At 41.1% G+C, this 27,118-nt stretch overlaps 1 protein-coding gene across 3 annotated transcripts in view; it reads right to left on the bottom strand.

Moving 5' to 3' along the window:
- The window catches only part of ANO2 (anoctamin 2), a 2,341,832-nt gene that overhangs the window by 284,628 nt on the left and 2,030,086 nt on the right, over positions 1–27,118 (bottom strand). For all 3 annotated transcript variants that reach the window (XR_011281759.1, XM_069628333.1, XM_069628334.1), the window contains one exon: positions 7,987–8,044. Coding sequence is in view for 2 of the 3 variants with exons in the window: in XM_069628333.1 (XP_069484434.1) it covers positions 7,987–8,044 (58 nt within the window). In the remaining variant the exon portion in view is untranslated. The remainder of the gene's footprint in view (positions 1–7,986; positions 8,045–27,118) is intronic.

The following is a 27,118-nucleotide window of genomic DNA, read 5'->3' on the forward strand; positions in this document are numbered from 1 at the left end:
CAAATGGAGCTCCCATGGGACATCTAAGCACTAGATTTAAATCCCATGATGGCACTATGAAGGGAATAGGCAGAAACAAATGTGTTAAGCCTTTAAAAAATGGCACACAATCGGCACCTTGAAGTACAATCCCTCATCGGGAGATCTTTTAAAGATCTCTGTAATATCGGGGATGATAAGAGGCATCTGAATACAGGTAAAGCCAGGAGACCAGTATATATATAAAAAGTAAGTTTATTGCTTAGTTACAGGGCTAGTTAGTTAGATAGGCAGGGAGATACATAGATGACATCCTTTCAGTAAGGTACTCCCATCCTCTGTCCCCAACTGAAGCTCTTGGAACTCTTAGGTCCCATCACATTCTATGTGACATAGCTGTATTCTACTAGCAGCACTGTATGCACACAGTGCAGATAGATAACTACAAAACTACACATCTCCCTCTCTTCAATTGAACATACAAACAAGATATCACAACCCAGGCATTCAGAGACAATCAAAATTACGCACTCCTGCACATCTGTAAAACCTATACAACATTCTCAACCAAGGAAGCGTATCCACATTCACGTAACTAACAATCAAACCAAACAAGTACACCAATCACCACCATTCATCTCAGAAACACCTGTCATTTGCGCCATCCAGTGTTATTTCACATACACACCCTGCCATAGAAACACTGAAAAGTAGGAAAGGACAGAAAAGAAAACTCACAAAACAAAGATCACATTAACACAACGCACCTGGGAAAGAACAGCGCGTGAAGAAAATGAACACTGACAGAGCCCGGTCAGATCTGAATCCAGGAGCAAATAGATCTTTCAAATGTATATATTCAAAAAGTTGCATGCGTATACGCAACATTCATGTCCATTTAAACACCTTCCAAATTCCATGGCAACAGAACGATGCTGTGCCACTATTATTGCACTTTTACATGGCACCAGAACGATGCTGTGCCACTGTGCCATTTCAATATCATGTATTCCATGGTACAGATGGTGCTGTGCCACTAATGTTGCACTTTTACATGGCATCAGAACGATGCTGTGCCACTGTGCCTTTATAATATCATGTATTCCATGGTACAGAACGATGCTGTGCCACTATTATTGCACTTTTACATGGCACCAGAACGATGCTGTGCCACTGTGCCTTTACAATATCATGTATTCCATGGTACAGAACGATGCTGTGCCACTAATGTTGCACCATTACATGGCATAAGAACGATGCTGTGCCACTGTGCCTTTATAATATCATGTATTCCATGGTACAGAACGATGCTGTGCCACTATTATTGCACTTTCACATGGCACAAGAACGATGCTGTGCCACTGTGCCATTACAATATCATGTATTCCATGGTACAGAACGATGCTGTGCCACTAATGTTGCACTTTTACATGGCATCAGAACGATGCTGTGCCACTGTGCCATTAATTTAATACATTACATTTTTTCATGGCACCAGAACGATGCTGTGCCACTGTGCATTTAAATTTATACATGTGATTACCTTTAGGATTACTCACAATAATATCGGTATATGTTATAACAATATATATATAATCCAGAATTTGAAAACCTGAAATTCCTATCATCATAAAATTCATCCGGACATCACACAGGTACTTTCACCCTGTCACCAATTCATCTGGGCATCACACAGGTACTTTCACCTAAATATGTTTCATTTCATAAATTCATGTCATAGGGCATTTCACAAGATTGTGCTCTACAGCATTGTGCTCTAATTCATAGCTAGTAAACTGTGCCCAAACCATAATAATATTACACGTCGTATATCAGTACACCTCCTGATGAACATACAGTGTGATATTACATTGCATTCAAATCATTAATAAGTATATATACGCATTAACCCATACACACTATCATATCTTAACATTCCATTATGACACCTCGCATTTCATTACCTCTCCTCATGAACATACAGTGTCATAATACATTGCATTATATTGCATTATGTCATTAATAAATATATATAAATATATATATATTATCCCATCCTCGTCGCCATTTGTAATATCGGGGATGATAAGAGGCATCTGAATACAGGTAAAGCCAGGAGACCAGTATATATATAAAAAGTAAGTTTATTGCTTAGTTACAGGGCTAGTTAGTTAGAAAGGCAGGGAGATACATAGATGACATACTTTCAGTAAGGTACTCCCATCCTCTGTCCCCAACTGAAGCTCTTGGAACTCTTAGGTCCCATCACATTCTATGTGACATAGCTGTATTCTACTAGCAGCACTGTATGCACACAGTGCAGATAGATAACTACAATACTACAATCTCATGGCCTCTTGCAACCCACAATGTGATATGTGGAGCAAGAAAGATAAAATATGTGAATGTTTACATGTGAAAGGATCAAGTTTATTTTCCCTGAACCAGCTGAAAAACGTATTACAATGGCAGCAGTACAGGGATTTAGTTGCTGGTCTCGTAGCCGAAAGCGACAACTCCATTACATATTCCAGAAGGTCTCAATCCTTAAATCTCACCCATTCAGAAATCAGGCATGATGATTGAGAGTCCTTATCTCTGGGTGAAGAATGCCACCTCCCTCTTGCAAGAGTAGCTCCTCTCTCTGGGGAAGACTAATTGGAGGCCAGATGGCCATTTCCAGAAGGTCTGGGAACCACGTTTTCCTGGTGCAATCTGGAGCAATGAGGATCATGGTTTTTTCCAAACTTCCTCAATCTCCTGATGAAATGAGGACTGGTGGAAAAAGCGTACAGAAGTGGAAACTCGCAGTCCTCCATGAGTGTGTACTTTAGAGCAGGTCTCTTTTGGGAAGTTCCCTGAAGCAGAACAGCTCGCACTTCTGGTTGACAATGGTCTCGAACAGATGCACTTGAGGGGTTCCCCAAAGGATGACGATCTCCAGAAGGACTTCCTGAGCTATTTCCTACTTGTGGGAGTCCATACTTTTCCTGCTCAGAGCATCCACAACGTTTTTTCTTCTATGGCTAGATGAACTGCCAGAAGAGCGATTTCTTCTCTCAATGCCCAGAACTGGAGCTGCATTGCCTCTCTGCACAGGGGAAGTGATCCTACGCCCATCTCTAATTGAGGTAATGCATGGCCACTGTGTTGTACGTCAATATCAGGACACTGTTGCCCCATATTGAGGGCAAGAAGGCCATCAGTACTAGTCTGATTACCATCAGCTCTAATAGTTTGATATGGAGTCTGGACTCCGACTGAGACCAGTGTCACCTTACTGATAGCTCTCTCATGTGTGCTCCCCATCCTGTGAGGGAGGTGTCTGTCACAACTGTCATCTGAGGACATGGTTGCCAAAGGCTTCTTCTCGCATCACATTCTATTGGCTGGCCCAGCACAGGAGATCCTGGGGCGACCTTTGAAGGGACCTGGAGAAGGTTGGTCATTCTGTAAGAGAATTGAGACCACTGGGATAAGAGAGCACATTGAAGGGATCTCATTCTCAGATGGGCTTCTGGCACGAGGAAAAATGCATACTTCATGAGACCAAGCAACCTTAGGAAATCGCAGGTTGGGAGATGTTGGGCACTCTGAAATGTCTGGACCATCTGCAAAAGACAGTTAGCCCTTAACTTGGGTGGTGAAGCTTATCCTGAGGCTGAATCCAGGACTGCCTCAATAAATTGAAGCTTTTTCAAAGGTGTCAAGTGGGACTTCTTGAAGTTCAGGAAGATGCCCAGCTAATGGAGGAAGTGGCAAGTGTGGCTGAGATGACTCTGAGACTGTTCTGGAGAACAAGCCCTGATCAACCAGTGATCCAGGTAGGGGAAGATGTGAACCCCTGCCCTCCTTAGACTTGCTGCCACCACTGCCATAATCTTGGTTAAGACCCTTGGGGATGAGGTGAGCCTGAGTGGCAGAACCTGAAATTGATAATGATTACCACCAACCGCATACCTCAGGTACTTTTTGTGCTTCTGATTTATGGGCACATGAAAGTAAGCATCCTGAAGGTCCAATGACACCAACCAATCCTGGAGTCGAAGGGCCTGAAGGATTTGTGAAAGTTACCATCTTTAACTTGTCCTTTCTGAGGAACTTGTTCAAGCATCTCAAGTCCAAGATGTGTCACGCTCATCCGTCCTTCTTGGGAATTAGGAAGTAGGAAGTAGGGAGAGTAGCAACCCTGGATTCTCTCCACTACACATATCAGATGTATTGCACTGGTCTCAAACAGGATGATAATCTCCAGTTGTAGGAGCAGATCTGGAAAAAGATATGATCTGGCTTTTGGGGGGCAATCGGGAGGTTTCTTTAGGAATGGGAGACAGTAATTGTCTGCTACAGTTTGTAGCACCCATGCATATGAAATTATTCTTTGCCAACTCTGGAGATGATATGACAGTCTGCCTCCTACCACAGACTTGTAGGTGAAGGAGTCATTTTGCTGCACCACCTGCAGCTGAGGCCAACTATGCAGGTGTTGCACAGGACGTCCTCTGCCTCCACAAGGCACTCTCCTCTGACCCCTTTGCGAGAACTGTGCTCTTTCTATAGAGATTGAGAAATAGTAACGAAAATGAGTTCCTCAATTGGCTTTACAGTCTGTGGAGGCAGTGAATGCCCCAATGGTGTTGAAGGCGTTGAGGTCTTAAATGACTTCCTTAAAGCAGTCGTGAATGTGCCAATGGTTTAACATGCTTCAATGGATTCAAGTGGATAACATGTCTCAAAGGCTCGAGCGATAAGCACAACGACTTTGATACCTTCAAAGAGGGTTTCAATATTGGAGATGAAGGCTTCAATGGGTTTGACACAGGCTTTTTCTTATGTGTCGAAGAAGACTCCTTTGTCTTGTGTTGTGTCAAGGAACCTCTCTTCCCTGGCTCTGAGGCGTGCGAGAAGGAGACACACGAGAGTCCCTACTGGTTTTGTCAGACGCCAGGGGTGGCTCATTTCTGAAACTACTTAAGAGGGACATTCGGAGGAGCTTTCCTCTGAAAAACAGCAAGCATTTTTACGCGGAAGGTTTCCCATTCCGCAGGAGTCAAGGTTTTCTTTGGGAACTAAACTATTTCGGGAGAAGAAGACGACGAAGACGAGGACCTGTGGCGCTGTTTCTTACTCTTCTTGTGAGAAGAGGACGATGAGCATCGTAAACCGGACCTTGATCAACTCCAATGTTTTGGACGTTTTCTCTCAGGAGAAACAACCCTCGATTCGGAAGTCGACTTTCTTTTGGATGGGGTAATGAATAGGATTTGGGAGAGGACTTACCTGCATCGAGTTTCCCCTTCCTTTCCCGCTAGGCCTTGATAGTCGTAGATTGACATCAGCCACATTCGTCCATCTTGTGGCCTGTCCCCAAAGACCACAGACACAGAAAGGGTCTATTATGGACATATTTGCCCCACACTCTTTACACTGTTTGAAACATTTCTTCAGTGTCGAGGACATGTTTGAAGAATATCAAATTCACATGATTGTAGAAACAAACACAATTGAATTTCGATGAGGCGAGTAGTGCCGAAGCACGGAGCAATGTGGAGAAAACGTAACAGAGGTAATAATCATATACCAGTGTCAACGTCATGGGGATGCTATGGAGGCTGTCGAAGACCAAGACTCAACGCTGCACGATGCTCGACCCTATGAACTATTTTTCCGAAGTAAGCTGCAAGCAGATTTGGATATATCAAAGATAAGCAATACACGGGAGGACACAATACATTCTTTCATCACTTCGAATAATGCATTCTTGCCTATTTGTCCTTGAAAACCTGCTCTTAATCTGCACATCGGGCTTAATGGAATCGGGCTTTACTCTGCTAACTTGGCTTTATAGAACTTCTATGCGAACTGTGAAGAATATAATCATTTAAGCCTGCTATGCTAACTGGCCAACACACAAAATGGCACTGGTCTTCTAAGTGAGCATAATGTAACCTGGCACTGCAGTGCTGACCGGCATAAAAGACTACAGTGCTAATGTCATAAAGGAATCACGCCTTGCAAAGCTAACTGGGCAGCATACTAAAATCAAGCTGTGCAGTGGTAACTCTCCATGCTGGGTTCAGACAGTGAAGTGCTAGCAGAACGTAGAGGAATCCAAGTTTGCAGTACTCGCAAGGAAAGATGTATGCAGGCCTTAGGGTTATAGCTGGGAATAATCAATTCAGGTTTTTTAGTGTAAGCAGGTGTAATGATAATGAAATCAGAAGTGGCTGTGCTGACTGGTGCGAAAAGTCATGCTTCATAGTGCCAACTATGCACAACCGAAAACAAAAATAAGCCTTGCAGTTCCAAGTTGTTATAATAGATAAAATGCCTAGCAATTTTTACTGTGGACCATGAAATTGAGCTTTGCAGTGCTAATGGGTCAGTGGAATCTGTTCTTGCAATGCTAACTCCCAATAACAGAATATGGGCTTATAGTGGTAACTAGCCATAAAGCAAACAGGCCTTGAAGTGTTGGATTAGGTATTACAGTACTCATTGTGCCTAATGGTTTATGTCCTTTCAGTGCTAGCTTGGCATAACATAATTAGGTCTTACTACGATTACTCGGCAATATGAATATGGCTATGTGCTGGAACGTCTTAAAGGATATTGTCTTGGCCTGTTAACTTGCGTGCCTTAGTCTTAATAGCTAGGTCTATGTTGGCAGAATATGGCATATGGTGTGACTACTTTGCATATGATGCCAGTGGCTAGCACTTGCAAAGAGTGGGAATCTGTGCTTTGCATAGTAATGTCTGCCAATGGTGTTAGGATCTGTGGTGTTGATGATAATATCTGACAGTCAATTGCTTGAGTAGCTGGGAATTGCCTGGACATACCTGGTCATACAAGTGGGTGTCTGGGCTTTGATAGCAAAACCCTAAATGTGAGTTATTGGTATTAGTAAGCCTGTCAATTGAGTGGTTACCTGGGCTTTTGGTTGCCGTACTAGGGAAACGAAAGCACACCGCAACAAGATCTGACAAATGATGGTAAAACATGAGAATATTATGACAAAAGCTGGCAAATGGTATATGTAACTTGCCATAAAATACCAACTTCTGGCCAATGGATATGACATGAATATACAAAAGCCCTAACTATTGGAGATGTCAATGCCTGGTTCTATTCTGTGCTGTGTTGCTTCTCTTTGTGGGATGCCTGCCATGCAGATTATGCAAGCCTCACAGACATTTCAAAGGATCTTTTCAGAAAATGTCCCATAGTCCCCTTCTCTGGCGTAAACCAGTATTCTCGTTCAATGCAAATATTCCCTTTCTTTGGGTTTTACAATAACTTTCTCTTCTAGTTGTTACCAAGGCTCTGTGTAGGCTGTGCAGCATGTTAGGTGTCACTCCGTTCTACAGTGAGGGGAATGGCTTAGTATCACAGAAATTGTGTACTCTAATCCCATTAGTGGAAACATTCAGGAGATGTGACTCCTCTTGTTTTATTTGGCCATAGAGTTTTATAGCAGGCCAGAAAATTGATCAATTGGTGGTCCTTGGTCTGATCTTTGAAACAAGAAAGATGAAAGGCTGTGCATAGACAACCTTTTATCGACTGTGCATTGATGGTCTCACGACATGCATGCAGTGTCGATTATCTGCCTTTAGCATCGTTTCACTACTGTAGAAGGCTTGTTCTTAGCGCAGATGTGGATTCTTGTAGGAAGTGGGGAATGCACTGAACATTGATTCTGTCCTTTATGTACATGTATTGGAGCAATCACTGGAATGCCATGCCCCACTTTCATTCGACTGATGTTCAAAGGTAAACATTATTTTTAGAAGGCCAATACTCATTTTTCTGTGTGTTTATCAAATCACCGTTGACCAATAGGTTCTCCGCATTCCCTGTTAAGAACATGTATCTGCCCGCAGAGTCGGGGAGAGTGGAGGAATGCAGTATTTTCGTAATCTCATTGTTTGGTTTTTCATTTGTTACATGACAATATCAATTTGCTAAGTAAAGCCAAAGGGTACATTGTATCCATGCACTTACCTCTTCCACTCTGTAGTCATTGAATATGTATGCATAACTCCCCGGGCGACCAACAAACCTGAAAAGAACAGTACATAAAATGTAGTATTACTTTATGCCAGGACACCACTATCATATCTATCACTATTAGATGAGTATTTCACCATAGATTTCAAATCAAAAATAACTATTTTGACCAATTAGAGTTTGATGTAGGAAAAAAAGACACATTGGATTTCCTTGTAGACATGATCTACACAAATATTAGAACAATGCTCAAGTTGGAGAGTGTAAGTTGGAAATCATTAAAACATATTTGCTTAAAGTATTGTATACTTGGTCCTCCCCCATTGACCAAATTCCGGGCTATAAGAACCAGTATCGCTGGAAAATTCCGTATAGCCCTGAAATTGTCAAACGAAGAAAGCCTAACAATTCCCCAGGGCTCGCTGCACTGACAGCATGGCTGTCACTGCTGTGCTCCCTTTCATCATGAGTGGCACGCTGGCAGTAATGCAGGTCTGGAAGCAAGGATATCAGCGTGGATCTCCCATGGTAAAGAGGGAGCGCCACGCTGAGAGCTCCCTCTTGTAATTGCAGGAACGTCCCAGACACCGATGACAGATGCACTCTATCCTCCAACTTGGTCCTCAGGACCCATAACTCCCAGTATGGCCCTCAGGCTAGCTCTCTAAAACTTAATTAGCACCAGGGAACCATCTCTGCACCAATTAGGTCGCTTGAAACGGGTGCAATAACTGATGATATCATGTTGCAGTTAATTTGTGCTCTGCCGGTTGCACGTCCACATTCCCTTGGTGCCGCCTCACCTTTGCTCCTGGGCCTGGCATAATCTTGTATTTGAATTCAAAAGGGGTCCGTTTCATTTGTAAAGGAGCTCCCGTTCATATCCCGTGCCAGCCGTTTGTTCTGTTTTTTTGAATGATGCTTCGAGTGCCATTGTGCAAAAATGGCAGCCATGTTATCTTAGTTTTTTCAATGTGAGAAGAGTTGGCATGCTGCTAATCTAATGATTTAGCTGGTTGACTGGCCAACATACAAGTCGCCTGATGGCCTGCAACGTTGGGCTATTCTATTTCATGAAAACACTGATCCCTGGCTACCTTTCCTCGCTTCGCTTGGGCCTGTAAGGATATTTGGCGTGTTACAGTACAGAGTACAGCACTACTGCACAAGTAGCATATTTTTTTGCAGCACCACCACAAGGGTGCGGTGCATTGCTATATGGGTTGCCAGATTAACAAGGAAAGACAGGCTATTCAGTCAAAAACGATTTTAACATATAAGATGCAAATCTATTTTTACAGTTAAAAGCACACGTGCTCATTTAAAAATGCACACTATTTTTCACCTGAAATGCCTATATTGCTAGAGACACATTTGAAAATTAACAGCTAACCTATTAACAATTAACCTGACTAATAAAACCTTATTTAACATAACCCACTAATAAAATGTGTTCTCCACTGCAGAATTAGGCATACTCTGAAAACCATTTAAATGCGTGTGCAGAGATTTTTTCTTCTCTTCTCTGCCTGATTCTCCGTGTTTTTGTGCACAGTAACTGCAGGAAGAAGGAAGTCAGATTTGCAACAATTGCAAATGTATAAGCGAAGCTATTGTTGAAGAGTAGGAGGATGAGAGATGATGGATTTCATTGGGACACGTCATACAGAGGGCTGAGAGGAAAGTTTTAGTGGGCAGTATCAGGGAAAAAGACAGGCAGACATCTTTCTGCACTATTGGGGAGAAGACCTGGCTGTGGGGCTCCTGACTGAATGCAGATTCCTGTGTCCTGCTGCAGTCGAGATTGGGGAGAGCTGAAAGAAGGACCTTTCCACTGGCTGAGGCATTCCTATCTGCAAAAGCTGAGAATTCCAGAAAATGACCCCGGTTTGAGAAGGCAAGCGTTCCTTTTTGCTGGAGTTAATCCAAGAGAGCCACATTCACAAAGAGAACAACTAAAAAGATAAGGTAATGAGAAGTGTGGGAGCTGAGTGTGTACGGTAATATGCAGTCAGTGTAGGATTCCTGTGCGTGTCTTAATCAAGTGCTAATGTTGCAATTTGAGTTATGTTCTCCGCCACTATCTTTGCAGTGTGTCACAGACAATGCTTTGACTGTACCATTTTATTTCTGTAAAGAATGAGATCGGGTTTAAATACAACTTTTATAATACAGAAAAATATTTGAAAACAGACGGGTGATGTTTATTGTTTACCATTACAATGCTGATGATGTGGGGAGATTTTTAAACAGTGCAATGGTCATTTTAAGACAGATGTGTGCATGTCAGAATCAGTATGAATAATTGTGAGTGACTGTAGCATAGCTTGTTGGAGGTACATGAGCCAACGGGAAGAGAGACTCTCTGAACATAGCTCCCTACCGTATATAAGGTAGTGGAAATTACCACAAGACTACCACATATAGCTCTCTGTCGTAAATAAGTCAGTGAGTTCGCCCATGGTGGCACACCAACACTATCACTGGAAAATGTGGTATTCCTAGAATGCAGGTCTGAGGTCTCTCTAGTGATCACACGAAAAATCTAAGCAAAGATAAGGGATTCTGGACATTGGGGCCACAAATAAAACAAGGGAATTATGCTCACCAAAATACCATCAACCACGTATACCAAATATGCAGGTCTGGGTGCTGAAATAATGCATGTCCATTGTATTATTGTTGCACATGGCCAAATCTGAATACAAAGAGTGATTATTGCTAAGTTATTTTTCGGCGGTAATAAAATACCGTCAGGCCCCAAATCTCCACAAAATACCCTACATATTTATGGTGCGTTGCAGGCCGGGAAAGTGATCATAGAGTACCTACTGGGCGTGGCAAGCGTGTCTCACACTGCCATTTGCACATCAAAGGGAACCCATTTTATAATAGCAGAGTGCCACTAAAAACGAATTTCAGAATGTCACAAAGGGAAACCACATTCTCAGATCTAGTGCAATATTTAGAGGTAAAGTTATTTGCACATGGGAATTGGTCTTCGAATAGCACGTTAGAATGGAGTAACCGCATTCAGGGTGAGGTGCAGAAAGAAAAACTAGACAATATTTTTGCAGAAGGCAGCATAATTCAGGTCTGCCTTACAAGATTATTGAATGCAGCCGATAAAAGTGCAGAGAAAGACTGTTTAATACGGCTATGCGGCAAAATATGGTTTATTTTAAACAAGTCCCTGCGAATGCAAGAGAATGATACTCAGCTAATTAACAGGTTAAAGACTGAATTAGATGGGGCAAGTAAAAATCAGGAAATGTTGAGAGCAGAATTGGATGTATGCCAAAAAGACATGCAATTAAAATGCAGAGACTTTGATACTCAGTTATCCAAAAGCAAGAAACAATTTGAAGATAGTGAGCAAGAATTGACACACTTAAAAGCCTTAGTGGATCACATTAGGCAGGATAAAGATGAGGTTGTTTCAGAAATGCAGATTTTACAAAAAGAACATTGCGAAAAAGAAGGTGATCTCCAGAGTGCAGAACAAGAAATGATTAAAATGATCCAAGAAAGAGACAAGAGAAATAAAGAGTTCAATGAATGCCAAATGCAAATGTGCGATATGCAGGAGGCGATTAATAAAATGAGTGATGAAAATAATTATTTGCATGATGAAGCCAACAGAATTCTTAAAAAGTGTAAGGACTTAGAACAGCAAATGTGCATTCCCAGGTCCCAGGAGAGGCGGCAGGGTACCACCTTCAATGGAGTGGAGGTGAATTCTAGCTCTGCCCAAAGAGCTAGTGCTCCAGTGACTGGGCCCGTGACTGAACTTGGTTGCAGCGCCCTTAGGGGATTTGATACTCCCATTGGGGGCAGTCACCAATCTCATACACCTGAAAACAGGATTGACTCACAAAATAGTGCAATTCCATGCATTGCAACAAGTAGCCCCATAAAAATAATGAAATCCATTAAAGCCCTGATCAAACCATTTAAAAAGGGAGGTGAATGCTGCATTGAGGATCACTTAGAAGCGGTACATGACATTTTTAAAGCACTCCAGATACCTAAGGAACAGTACAGACAATATTTTCATTTAACTTTAGATGCCCCAACGGCCAGCATCATAAGGGGATTAAATGAACAGCAGAATATGACATGGCTGGAGTTTGAAAAAGAAATTAGGCGTCATTTTTCTCCTTTTCAGTCATTGCAGGAGGCAAAGAAAGTCGCGTACACAATTACTGCTGGACCTAATACATCCCCTCGCCAATTTTTACAAGACTTAAAAAGAGCATTCTCTCGCTTTGATGTATCTTTTGACTCAAATTCCAATGAGTTTAAAACTGCATACTTCTATGGGCTACAGAAAGACATCATATCCCATTTGGTCCGTGAATTTGACCGTGACAAGTCCCTTGAATGGATTGTACATCAAAGCACAAAGCTATATGAGGTACTCTATTGTCAGGGTAGAGAAAGTGATAAAATGAAAGATACCAGGCATAAATCTAAAGAACCCTCAGCCACAGTAATGGAAATCAGGTCAGCCAAAATGTCCCTTGAGTCTGCTCAAAGTCAAGGTAAAAATAATGTGACACCTGAACAAAGGGGTAATCAACAAATATCGCCATTGCCTGTACCAATGTTCCAAACACATGATCCTAGTAATAGAGAGAGCTACATCAGCCCTAGGTACTTAGGGGATAGACCCCGGGTAAGGTACCGGTCTGATATGGCAGGTATGAACAATAACCAGAGACAAAATCAAGATCAAAGAAATGATGGTCCCTACCAGTCATTGGGGACACAGAGTAGGTTTGATCCCAACACCATGATATATGGTAATCAGGATAGGCCCCGATATGTGGATTGATTTACTGATAATGGAAATCAACATAGGGGCCAGTACCCACAATCTGAGAGACAGGACATGAGGCAAAACGTGAACTACAGTCCACGCCAGTACAATGATTCCCCACCAAGGGACTATAATCAAAGGATGGGTGCAACCCGCTCCCCTCCACAAATGAATCAAGAGTTCAGAAACCATCCCAACCGGTATCAATCACCTGAGAGGTATCAGAATAGATCCAATCAGGGGGAAAACAACCAATATCGACCTAGGCAACAGAAAGAGGATCCTAGAGAGATGGAAAGGTTCCAGTGCCTTGAGGCCCAAGTGAAAATGTTAGCTGAGCAAATAGGAAAGCTCTATACAGCGCAAAAACAACCTTCCAAAGAGGGGGCTGATGGCCATAGCAATGACCGGGGGGCTTCCGAAAAGTGACTAACTACTCATGATAACTGCAGTGCCAAAATGACAGATTGCTCTGATATAATTTTGCATAACGACTCTGAGATGCCTAATGGATTAAAAATGAAAGTACCAGTAAATGAAATTGTGACAGAAAGTGCAAATACTTCTAAAAAAGAGGTACGGTTTAACTTAGAGCTAAATAAAACAGTAAAGATTTGCACAAATGAAAAAGAAACATTAGGAATGCCAAAAGAACAAAGGAACAGATTTAAGAAAAATGACTCATGCATGGGGAATACCAGTGAACAGGGAGTAAGTGGGGATGCCATAGCTCCTTCCCTGGGCAATCAAAACAATGACCAAACGCAGACAGAAAAAGGAAATACTCACAAGGAGGGTACAAGTCAATCACCTGAAGAATTCTTTGAGCCACATATTTTTGAAGAGGCTGAAAGGGCTGGTATTACACTAAATGATCACAAATGCACAGAATTAAAAAATGACAAATTGCTGAATGATGTTGTTACACATGTTCAGTTGGAAGGTTGTAATGTGGTCTCTGATGTTACCCAGATGGATGGGCGAACAGTGGCCACACTCCAAAAAACCTCTGAACATGGAGAAATGAATAAAATATCTCGCACAGAAATGGGTAAAAAGGAGGGAAAAATGTCTTTTCATTTACCAATGTGCTTAGCCAAAAGTGAAAAAGACCTGAGAAAGGTGAGCCCTGAAATCAGTAAGAATTCACATTTCTTATGTGTATTAGAGGAAGTTGAGGACAGATATTATGCACCCATCACTGTAGAAGAAAAATGCCACACCTTCGCTATGATTGACACTGGCGCACAGGCCACAATTATGTCCAAGGAGCTGGTAAAGAGTATCAATGAAGGGAGGCCTCCACAGAGTCAGATCACAGTGAAGGAAAATCAAGGCCCTGTGCATAACTTTAATGGGGAGGAGGTGCCCATCATAGGTGTAACTGAGGTTGACATAAAAATAGGAAAGCACAGAATGAAACAAGAGGTATTGATCACATCTATTTGTGAAATTCCATTTCTGATGGGGACAGATTGCCTGAAAAGATTGTCTCCTCTCATAGATGGGGTGAATGGAGTGCTGTGGTCCTTAACCAAAAAACCATTGAGGCCTAAGAAACTAAAATCACAAAACAGCAATATAAAAGAATGTCACACCGTTGCCAAAACAAATGATGCTGTGGAGGTATATCTCCAGAATAGCTGCATACCTAGTGTCACTGTTATATTAATGTGTCAAGACAAAGATCAGAGCGACAATGAAAAACTACCTGTAGAAATATACTTGGACCCAAGGAAAGATTGGCAGACTGCTATAGATGAGCACACATTACGTTTCTATTTAAAAGAGAATACATACAAACAGAATACTGTTCCTAAAACAGATTCAGAAAAACACATTACCACTCTGGCAGAAATACACATGGAAGATGAGCAACCATGGGTTCACGTTGGTATAAATGATTATCTTAAAACAATAAAAGCCACTTTAGCGCTTGAACATGAAAGGAGTTTCATTAATGAGAAATTGTTGCAAAAAATTATGGAGAGGGAAGAAATCCCGAAATTTAGGATTAAAAACCAATATGTTTCTGGGTTGGACAGTCCAGACTTTGAAAACCGAATTACAGGCAGATGCATGCTTAAAATTAGCATTGGGCAGAAAACAATTTACCATAATGTATGGATAGTGAGTGGAGCACAAAATGAATTTTACATGGGCAATGACATCATGCACAGAATGTGTATGGTGTTAGATTTCCTTAATCAAAAAATATGGTCACGCCTAGGTGGGCCGGCACCTGAATTTGAAGACAAAAGAAAGGCTTATCATTGTGCACAACTGGTTCCTTATGCAGTCGAATTACAAATGAGGAAAAATACTATTATTCCTGCATTTACAAAACTGTTTGCAATAACACTGAAATGCAAAAATGGACAGCAGATGAAAGGCTCCGATGCATTTGTATGCCTGAATGAATCCATAAAACAGCAAGGCCTGGATTATGAATACATTCCATTGGTAGACATTGGTGAGGGATCTGTAAAAATCATGGTAAATAATAAAGGTTGTCAGGATATTCATTTAGAGGAAAACTCCCCATTAGGAATGGCCATACAAAAATCACATTATACGGCAGATTTAAATAACATGGTGATTGGGTATATTCCTGAAAAATATGTAGATGCCAAGGGCGAGTTGCCAGAACACCTGGACTCTCAGCCCAAAGGAATATTTAAAATTCATTCTGTGTATCCTTATGATTCAAATGAGACAGTGTGCTGCCATCAAGAGGATTGCATAATATTTAATTTAAATGAAAATGAGACAGGAAATCAGCCCATCGAAGTGGAAGCTGATATGCCAAAATATTTAAAAGTGGCAGCTCTACAAAAAGACACGGCCACACAGTTAGAGGAAAGCGCTGAGATTCCTTTACCAGAAGAGTTTCCAGAATTTTCCAGAATGGTAGAAGAGCAGATCTCTTTAGCGGATGCATGTGACAGCGATGGGGATCGAAACGACCTGAGGGAAATATTTATGGAGTTTAAGGATGTATTTGCAAAAGATGCTTATGATTGTGGTTTAACTGATTTACATGTGGCCACACTACCAGAAGGTTGTAGCAGAAATCCAGTGTTTGTACGCCAGTATAGACTACCGCTGGCATGTTTAGAATCATTGGCAGAGATTATTAAAAGTTTGGAATCACGGGGAATAATTAGGCCCATTCATAGCACATCCAATACGCCTATTTTAGGTGTGTTAAAGCCAAATGGTCAATGGCGGCTGTGTGCAGACTTAAGAGAGTTAAATAAAAGAGTACCAGTATCTAGATGGCCACTACCATTCATTGATCAGGGCCTAGCTCAGATACATGGTTCAAATGTATTTACCACGTTAGATCTCACCTCTGGATATTGGTGTGTGCCATTGGCAGAGGAGATACAACACTTATTTTCCTTTACATTTGACAGGACTCAATATGCCTGGCTTAGAGCTCCGTTCGGGTACATCAATAGTGGGAGTGAATTTGGCATATTTTTGAGAAAGGCCATGCCGGATGCAGCGGAAAGAGGAACAATAGTTTATGTGGATGATGTCCTGATAAAAAATGAAAACCTTAAAAGCCATTTTGATGAAATAAGACATGTGCTTGGCCAATTGCAGAAAGCAGGCGCCAAAGTATCTTTGCAAAAAGCACAATGGTGCAAGAAAAAAGTGAACTTTCTAGGGCATGAAGTGACTGAACATGGGCTAAATCCACAAAGGAAGAAAATAGAGGCCATACAAAGATTAAAAGATCCTAAAAATGTGAAAGGAGTAAAAAGTTTATTAGGGATGACAGGCTATAACAGAAAGTTCATTGAGAATTATGCAGAAATCACTCAACCATTGACTAAACTGCTTAAACTAAATACTCCCTGGAGATGGGAAAGAGAGCAGTCTGATGCAGTGGCTAGATTGAAGGAATGTCTTGTAAAGGCACCATGTTTAGCATACCCCATAAAGGACAGGGATTTCTTTATAGAAATAGGCTTTTCTGAACATTGTATGTCAGCAGTGTTATCACAAAAACACGATTTGAATCACAAAACCATTGCATATGCAAGTAAGGCATTTTCCCAAGTTGAAATGAAATTTAATGAATGTGAGAAGGCCCTATTAACCACTGTGTGGGCGCTACAACATTTTCGCCCCATTGTTCAGGGAGAAAAGGTGATTATTGAAACAAATCATCAACCTTTGCAATTTTTAGAGAGTAAAAGAATTAGATCAGGCAATCTAGCGCAATCCAGAATCACTTCATGGACGCTGGCATTACAAGGTTTTCCCGTAGAAGTAAGATATGGACAAAATAAAAAGAGCCCAATTGCTCAAGGGTTAGCTGACTTACATGACTGTGCAGCTGAACAAATACCAAATGAAATGGAAGTGGAAGCTAGTTTACAGGAATTTGAACAATCACCACACAAAGCTTTTGATGAAAAAACATGCAAGGATTTGCCAACTGTATATGTGGATGGTTGTGCTTTTCACATTGAAAATGACAGTAATAAACAATTAGTGGCAGGAATAGGAAATGTCTGGTTGAAATGTGAAGGCGTTCCTAGTATAGGGATGAGGATTGGAGATAGGAGCAGTCAGGTGGCGGAATTGGCAGCCATCTATAAAGCAATTGCTACTGCAGTTGATAAAAAGTTCAGTGAAATTGTCCTGGTGACTGATTCTGACTATGCACGGAATAGCTTTGTGGAGTATTTGCCTGGTTGGAAAGCAAGAGGCATGGTTACATACAACAAAAAACCACTTAAACATGGAAAAATGATGCAAGCCATAGACAAATTGGTGTCAGAAAATAATTTAACAATATACTGGAGAAAAATTCGTGGGCATTTAAAAACACCAGGAGAGGATAAGGAGGGAAATGATAAGGCAGACCATCTGGCTAAGATTGGGGCTGTGATGGGAGAATTGCTACCTATTGATTATTTAATGGGTGAAATACAAATTGATGCAGTCACACGTTCTAAAGCACCAAAGGAGGTAGATCAACCGGTGGTGCAGTGGAGTCATGACACGCCAGACCAAGATTTGATTGAGGCACAAAAGAATGATCAAATTTTGGGAATCTATTATAATCATTTGATAGATCCTGAACAAAATCCTTTAACAGAAAATGATTGTATGGGAAAAGAAGAGTTGAGGGTGTTATTAAAGAACAAAACACGAATTAGATTACAGGATGGACTCATGATTAGAGAGTCCATAACAGGGCAAATACAGTGGGTAGTACCCCTTTCATTCAGAGGACTAATGCTACACCATGCACACGATGCCATAACTGCAGGCCATAGAGGTTCACAAAAGACATTAGAAATACTAAAAGATTATGCTTACTGGCCACATATGTCCCAAGATGTGGAATTATATACTAGAGGATGTCTAGTATGCGCCCAATTTAAACCTGCTTCACCAATGCATAGAGCACCATTGATGAAAAGAGGCCTAACTCTCCCATGGTCAGATTTGCAAATAGACTATGTAGGTCCTTTAAAAAGGTCGAGCAGGGGACACCGTTATATTTTGAGTGTGGTATGTTTGATGTCAAAGTGGATTGAATGCGTTCCTGCACCAGATTGTAGTGCGCAAACAGCAGCCACATTGCTGGTGAACCATGTGTTCTCAAGGTTTGGGTTGCCACAAAGAATTGAGTCAGACAGAGGAAGTCATTTCACAAGTACTCTAATGAGTAAGGTATGGCAAATACTAGGTGTGAAAAGGAAACTACATATCGCATATCGGGCGGCGTCTTCAGGTACAGTTGAAAGAAGCAATAGGTCTGTTGTGGATATTTTAAAGAAATTTGTGGCAGAAGCAGGTTCCAGCTGGGATTTACGTTTACCGTTGGTTCTGATGGCAATCAGGTCGACTCCTGCCAAAGCAACAGGTGTTAGCCCCCATGAGGTCTTGACAGGTAGGAAAATGGTGTTACCACAACACCTACTATACAGAACACATGAGCAAACTCTAGTGAGTGCATCCACGGTTCATGAATATATTGATGAACTGAGGAGGCATTTGCAACATGCATTTGCTTTTGCGCAGAGAAATCTGGAAAGGGCTGCTGACAGTGCTAAGTCATATTATGACAAAAAGACATCAGTAAAGGAATACAATGTAGGGGATCAGGTGTACAAGTTTCATTTTGGAAAAAGTAAACAGAAAATGTCTAAATTTCTAGCAGCCTGGCAGGGGCCATTTCGAATTATAGATAAGGTTTCTCCTGTAGTGTATAAAATTTTGAAAAATGAAGGTGAAACAGCAATAGAGCAGTTTGTCCATGTAAATCAAATCAAACCATGCCATCCCAGACATGAGATCAGGCGGCTTGAGCATGTAGAAACAGATAAAATCACTTGAACACAAAAAGAGAAAATAAATGGGTACAATCAGGAGGCAGTGACAAAGAAGTTAAAAAGTTGATTGTTATGATGGCACATAAACACTGTAGTATATGTAAAATATAATATAAAATAAATATAAATAAATAAATAAATAAATAAATGCACATATAATGGAAGCTCATGGTTGGTGTGCAGAGAGAAAGTGTATTAAATATTGAATGCTGTTTTATATGTGTTTGTTTTCTTTTAACTTGTGTTTAATTTCAGAAGAAAGAAAAAAAAAAAACGAAATATTTTTACCAAGCATGTTTTATTTTTGGCAAAAGGATGAAGTGAGTATTGTGCTATGTACTTAATCTGTTTATTTTCTATTTTGATTTAGACAATTAACATTATTTGGTCGGAGGTTCTGGGATCAGAGCCCACGGGAGACGATGGAGTCCTGGAGCCCACGAGGACGGATTCCGGGAAAGCCCCAAAGAGGGGTGAAGACCAAGGCTACAAAGCGATCAGCATTGAAGATGATACCAATGATCTGTTTAATGATGATGATATTTGGAGGGATCTTCAAGAATTCAGAAGCACAGGTTGTCATTGAACCTGGACCAGCATCTGGTATCGCGGTGGAAGAGGCACCAGGATTCATCATGAGTGATAGAAGGATGATTTTCCAAAATATATACAATCCGTTAAATCCTGAGATTTTGATTGAAAAACACTTGAACAATACCGGAATTAAGATTGAACAGACTAAAGAGTGGCTGGAAATAAGAAAAGAGGACACTAAGCAGTCAATAAGAGATATATTAATGCAATTGGAAAAAACATTCGTGAATTCAGCAGACATTAAGAAGAAGAGAGGAAAGAGAGGTGCGGTGATGCTCGCGATATCAATGGTAATGTCTATAATTGGAGCAATAATAGGTACCACAATATCAACAGCCAATTCTATTTCGGTAGGAACACTGAGTACTAAAGCACAACAACTAAGTATTGACCTAGAAATAATACAAAAGACATTAGATGGAATTAGAGGGGGACTGGATGAACAAGTAAGATTCATAAATGAAACTGCAATCATTCTAAATGAACAAGCGGATGTGATGCAACGGGCGACTAAAATAATACTTAAGCATGACAGAACTTTAAATGAAATATTGAACATAATGAGTCCTGTTGATAGACTATTAACGAATTATATGAGAGAAGTTCAAACTGCAGTTTCACAATTGATTCAAGGACATATTCCCTTGTATTTTGTTTCGCAGGATATCATTCGTCAAATGATAGAAAGATTGACCAGGAGGGAAATTGACCTTATACAGGTAAAAATTGCATTCGAAATGGGGAATGCAATGCCGTTATATGTGGACTTGGAAAGACTAGAGATCGGATTTTTGCTATGCATCCCATTTGTAGCCCCTGAACTTATTTATCAAACGAAGTGGGTACACAACGTGGGATTTTGGCAAGAGGACAAATTCATTAAGATTAAGACTCCAAAAGTGGTGGCATTTCAGTCATGGGAACCTGAAGTTTATTTAATACCAAACCTGGAAACATGTGTAACATTTAAAGAACAAAATTATATGTGTCCAGGTAAACCGTTTGTTCCTGATGCCACAGATGCTATTTGTGGATTGAAATCTGACCCAAATATATCAGAGGGATGTGAAGTGATTATTAGTAATATGGGGAGTGAAGAAATGGCACAGGCTAAGATGGTCAGAGGTAAATGGCTGGTCAGCACCTGTTTAAAGAACATGACGGTAGTACATTTAAACCATGGAACATACGTGGTTAAACAGGTAAAATATAATGTTTTTTATTTACAGGTTCCAAAGGATGCAATTGTGTCAATTGGGGGATTAACATTGTTTCATGTAACAAATGATGTTTGGGAAAGCCAAGTGGAAAATATCGATTTTTTTCAAAGGGATACTTTTCCAATAGATCCAGATGTGGAATATTTATTGAATCACAAAGAAAGACATGTTATGAAAATGAATTTGCGAAAAAACAATATTACAATTAGTAATCTGGGCATAATAGAAGTGGAAAGATTTAATTGGGGAACCTGGGGGGAACGCTCAATAGTGGGTTTGGCTATCCTGGTGCTAATCATGGGTGGATGGTTGATTGTGCTATCAGTAAAAATGAAAATGTTACTGATTTTACTGACTACGTCAGGAAGAGAAAGATATCCCAATACACATGCATTTTAAAAGAAAAAGAAAGAACAAGTTGTTTTTAGGAATTGGCTTGAATCGTGGCCAAATTCTAAAAACAAAAGGAGGGTATATGTAAGGATATTTGGCGTGTTACAGTACAGAGTACAGCACTACTGCACAAGTAGCACATTTTTTTGCAGCACCACCACAAGGGTGCGGTGCATTGCTATATGGGTTGCCAGATTAACAAGGAAAGACAGGCTATTCAGTCAAAAACGATTTTAACATATAAGATGCAAATCTATTTTTACAGTTAAAAGCACACGTGCTCATTTAAAAATGCACACTATTTTTCACCTGAAATGCCTATATTGCTAGAGACACATTTGAAAATTAACAGCTAACCTATTAACAATTAACCTGACTAATAAAACCTTATTTAACATAACCCACTAATAAAATGTGTTCTCCACTGCAGAATTAGGCATACTCTGAAAACCATTTAAATGCGTGTGCAGAGATTTTTTCTTCTCTTCTCTGCCTGATTCTCCGTGTTTTTGTGCACAGTAACTGCAGGAAGAAGGAAGTCAGATTTGCAACAATTGCAAATGTATAAGCGAAGCTATTGTTGAAGAGTAGGAGGATGAGAGATGATGGATTTCATTGGGACACGTCATACAGAGGGCTGAGAGGAAAGTTTTAGTGGGCAGTATCAGGGAAAAAGACAGGCAGACATCTTTCTGCACTATTGGGGAGAAGACCTGGCTGTGGGGCTCCTGACTGAATGCAGATTCCTGTGTCCTGCTGCAGTCGAGATTGGGGAGAGCTGAAAGAAGGACCTTTCCACTGGCTGAGGCATTCCTATCTGCAAAAGCTGAGAATTCCAGAAAATGACCCCGGTTTGAGAAGGCAAGCGTTCCTTTTTGCTGGAGTTAATCCAAGAGAGCCACATTCACAAAGAGAACAACTAAAAAGATAAGGTAATGAGAAGTGTGGGAGCTGAGTGTGTACGGTAATATGCAGTCAGTGTAGGATTCCTGTGCGTGTCTTAATCAAGTGCTAATGTTGCAATTTGAGTTATGTTCTCCGCCACTATCTTTGCAGTGTGTCACAGACAATGCTTTGACTGTACCATTTTATTTCTGTAAAGAATGAGATCGGGTTTAAATACAACTTTTATAATACAGAAAAATATTTGAAAACAGACGGGTGATGTTTATTGTTTACCATTACAATGCTGATGATGTGGGGAGATTTTAAACAGTGCAATGGTCATTTTAAGACAGATGTGTGCATGTCAAAATCAGTATGAATAATTGTGAGTGACTGTAGCATAGCTTGTTGGAGGTACATGAGCCAACGGGAAGAGAGACTCTCTGAACATAGCTCCCTACCGTATATAAGGTAGTGGAAATTACCACAAGACTACCACATATAGCTCTCTGTCGTAAATAAGTCAGTGAGTTCGCCCATGGTGGCACACCAACACTATCACTGGAAAATGTGGTATTCCTAGAATGCAGGTCTGAGGTCTCTCTAGTGATCACACGAAAAATCTAAGCAAAGATAAGGGATTCTGGACATTGGGGCCACAAATAAAACAAGGGAATTATGCTCACCAAAATACCACCAACCACGTATACCAAATATGCAGGTCTGGGTGCTGAAATAATGCATGTCCATTGTATTATTGTTGCACATGGCCAAATCTGAATACAAAGAGTGATTATTGCTAAGTTATTTTTCGGCGGTAATAAAATACCGTCAGGCCCCAAATCTCCACAAAATACCTTACAGGCCACTAAGTAACGGTTCATGTTTATGAAAAACATCCTTCCTTTGGATTTGCTACGGATGTAAGATTTTGATGCCCAATTCTGTTTGCCGAAGCACCATTCAAATCAATTTTGAAGATGATTCTTTTTGTCTGTTCTGCTTTTGCATCCTACATCAGAGATTCTATTTGATATATGTTTGTTTCTGTTGGTCAGAATGCTCTGGACTGAAAGCATTATTTATTTATTTTATTGTTTTTTTGTAACGTGCCTAATACCATACCTGACTTTGGTTTCTAAGCGTGGATTTGGGATTCGAACCTCTGTTGTTATGCAAAGTCTTGCTTCCAAGACCAGCATGTTGCCCCTGTGCTATCCTCCGTTCACCATTTGTATTTATTTTATCAATTTTGCTCACCATCACCATTCCTACAGGTACATTTGCCCGTTTCTCTGATCAACAGAACTTCAGTTGACAGTAATTGTTTAGCGCACAAAATGCGTTCATAAAACATAAGAAACATTACAATCAGAATACAACGCAACCTATCAAACGATAGCCTTAAAACGGAATATCTCACAGTACATTTATGAATAAAAACCTCTGGCAGCCCTGATTGTATCACTAGCACAACTGCCCTCTGCATTTGCTCGTAACTCCATTTATGATGCAGGTGAACAGCCAGTAAAATGTACTAATGCATTGCATAAAGAGAGCTTAAAAGACACTGGAAGAAGGACGAAACTAGTAACTTGCATTCGAGCATGACTGATATTCCAGCCTCTCGAAGATGAGGTCAACTTGGACAGAGCTCATTTAAGGGTCATTTTTGTGAAAGTGTAAATTGCACCGAGGGGTCCACATGTGTGCGCACATGCTTGCTCATCGGTCCCCTCCATGCAATTTTCTTCATTTGGATTTCAAAGTGCAAACAGTTGTGTTAATCCTGGGGGTTCTAGGTTAACATTCATTTGTTTGCTCTGCATATTGCAACATGGGTAAATTCCTACCGCCATGTACGCATGCCGGTAGGAATTTACCATGGCTTCCTGTTGAAACTGCCAGCTTTTTGTGGCTGTGGTAAGCAGGCGAACTTCTGTTGGGCATTTTATAGAGGTAATTTGCATAACCTTGTCCTGTTAATATGGTAGGACTAGGAATAACATGGTGTCCTGCCAATTAATATATTCTAACTAATGAAGATGATGCCTAGCACATGTGTTGAATACTGATCAGATTGTGGCAGTAACTGGTATGCCATGTGAGCTCCCGGAACGTTGATAATAAAACATGTTATATTGAGAAACTGATTACATTATGGTAGTAAACCTGGAATATCTATTTTCATTATTTTGTATTTATTATAGAGTTTTTTCATCAGTTCTCCTGGATGCATCTCAGCTGCTCCAGCACACTCTGTGGTGAGAGGTACAGTGAGCAAGAGGTCAATCCGAATATGATATTTACATTGGTTAATGGGGAGGTAAAGGTTTGACAGAGAATGTATTTTATTGTCAATTCCTGCGAAAGTCTCCTATCTATGGCGTTTTTTTCATTACGCTCCTATAGAAACAGCCTCAACATAGTGCATTGATAGAAATGCCTTCTTAGAGAAAACTCTTGATGGTTGATAGACGTATGGAGATATGCTGGGGTGTGAGAGAGGTGTAGCTAGACGTGTTAACAAAAAGAACACTTAATACTTATCGAGGCCATACACAGTGTGCAAAAGCTGTGTCTTCAGCCCGCTCCAAAATGCAAGGAAGTCCATTTCAAGTCTTAGTTGTGAGGGAACGGATTTCCAGGGACGATATCACTGGGCATGAGGGTTTGACCGCACACATGTATATGATTAGTGTTGCGTATGTTTAGCATGTCGCGTATGTTTAGCATGTCATGAGAGACTGCTCATGAACATCTTGCTCACAGGCTGGGATTGAAAACATTGGAGGCGTAGCTTGCAGGATGGAAATATGGAATCTTGCAAAATCTGGGGCTGGTATCTTTGACAGCAGTGAAGGGCCTTCATGTCGGTGTAATATGGATTAAGTTCAAAGACATGTCGCGCCACATACCTGCACCTGTAGATATACCACCAATAACTAACACATTGTTTGAATGTTTTGCACATAGCAAGTCAACTCCAGTCATGTGCACGGCCCTGAATGCATGGTATGTCTGGTACCTGTTGGAATCCACTGTTGGACAGGTCCAGCATGGCAGCCTTGGATGCCAGTGGTTACATGGCAGTGTGGAATGCAGTGTCCACAATTGTGAACCAATGTGGCCAGCCTCATAATGTGGGTATTCAGCATTAGTCTGCCTAATCAGACTGGTGATTGAGGCCTCTAGCAAAGCTCTGTTCTGGAAGGTATTCCTGAACAGCCTGTTCTAAGATGTGTGCCATATTTAATTGTGTTTGCTTTCCTTGGCTAATGTGCTACTGTAGAGTTTTCCCAATTGAAAATATTAATTGTCAATGCTCAGTCACGATAATTGTTCAGTATTACAGCTCTGAGTGTGACTTTTGGGATGCATTTTTAACTTATTGTCTAAATTGCTCCTTTTAAATTTTTAAATTGCTCATTGCTTGGGTGTTTTGTTCTGCCTCGGTAGCCTAATTCAGAGTCTAAAGGTGGAGATTAAGAGAGCGGAGAACTGTCCACCTCCTGGATGTTCTCACTTCCTTACCCTCCACCTCCTCCTTGATGGACTCCAATTCCTTACTCTTCACTTACTCCTTAGTTTTCACCTCCTATTTATATCCCTCTTTTTCTCACTGCTTTTTTGTCATGCCAATCTTTTACTGTAATGTTTCACCTCTCCTTTCTTCTGTTGCTCCCACCACTTTTCCGCTGTCAAGAAATGCCTACTCACACCTAAACCCACCTGCAATGTATGTAGGGGGCTGTCTGCTGGGTCACCACAAAGGAGCTATGTTAAGGCCAGTTCCAACCAGCATCAGCCGACCATCGATTGGGCACAGTAAGTTGGAGGAATCTTAAGAGCTGGTGGCTCATGCAGCTACAATTAGCATTCCTGTCACTTCTTTTCGGCTTCTCCGAACTCCTCACTTCCTGCATCATTCTCTCTGTGCTAGCAGAACTAGATGATTCTCTCCTCCCCAGTGGGCTCGTCATTGCCAGACCAGACATCCTGATTGTCCTACCTGGATCTTGCTGGTAGCTGAGGTGCTCCCTAGGTTAGGCCAATGTGTAGCTTGGGGGCCAATGCACAGAGGTTTAGTGTTCGAAGGATCCATTAATCTAAGAGTCTTCTCTTGATAAGACAAGGCAACAGAGTTGCTCCTTGTGACAAACCCCTGCCTCATGATTGGGGCATAGTGGGCAAGCCATGGGATCCTTCCCACACCCCCCCTGGGATTTGCATAATTTAGCAGGCAACTGCACATGGCCTCTATGGCTACCCCATCTTTTATTGAAAGTGTCAGGCAGGGACCACGTGAGGAGGTGGGTCATGCATAGGGGGTTCTGTTCATTTGTAGGGGACTTGTACAGATGAGCATTTGTTTCCCCCAAAGCAATCATATAGGCGCTAGTGTGTACTCTTTTATGGTGGGATGTGCCGAACGTTTGGGGTTATTTGATTGCAAAGCTAAGTAGGAAGCCACTGTAATAAGCTCAGAACTGTGGTCACTTTGATGTAACATTTTTCCCAAAAATTGTGTGTCATTGTTATTTACGTGGATCTGAGGTACACAATTGAATGCAAAAGTGGAGCTGGTGCTATTAAAACATTATTTGTTTGAACGAAACATTACATTAACTTGTCTACTTCCCTTTTTATATTTCATCCACATTTTCATCCCCATGTAGGAGAATACAGTTGAATCTTCTCGAGATGGGGCAGTAGCGCCGTGGTAAAAGAGCAGTTACCCTTCTGCAGTAGGCCAGCATTGCTTCATCCATGAACTGTGGGTAGCAGTCATGTGGCAGTGGCTTTCAGGGGCCAGAAACACCTTGGTGGCCATTGATGGACTTTCTCCA

This window comes from Ambystoma mexicanum, chromosome 12 (genome assembly GCF_040938575.1).
Source record: "Ambystoma mexicanum isolate Mex_15411 chromosome 12, UKY_AmexF1_1, whole genome shotgun sequence".
In the NCBI taxonomy this organism is placed as follows: domain Eukaryota; kingdom Metazoa; phylum Chordata; class Amphibia; order Caudata; family Ambystomatidae; genus Ambystoma; species Ambystoma mexicanum.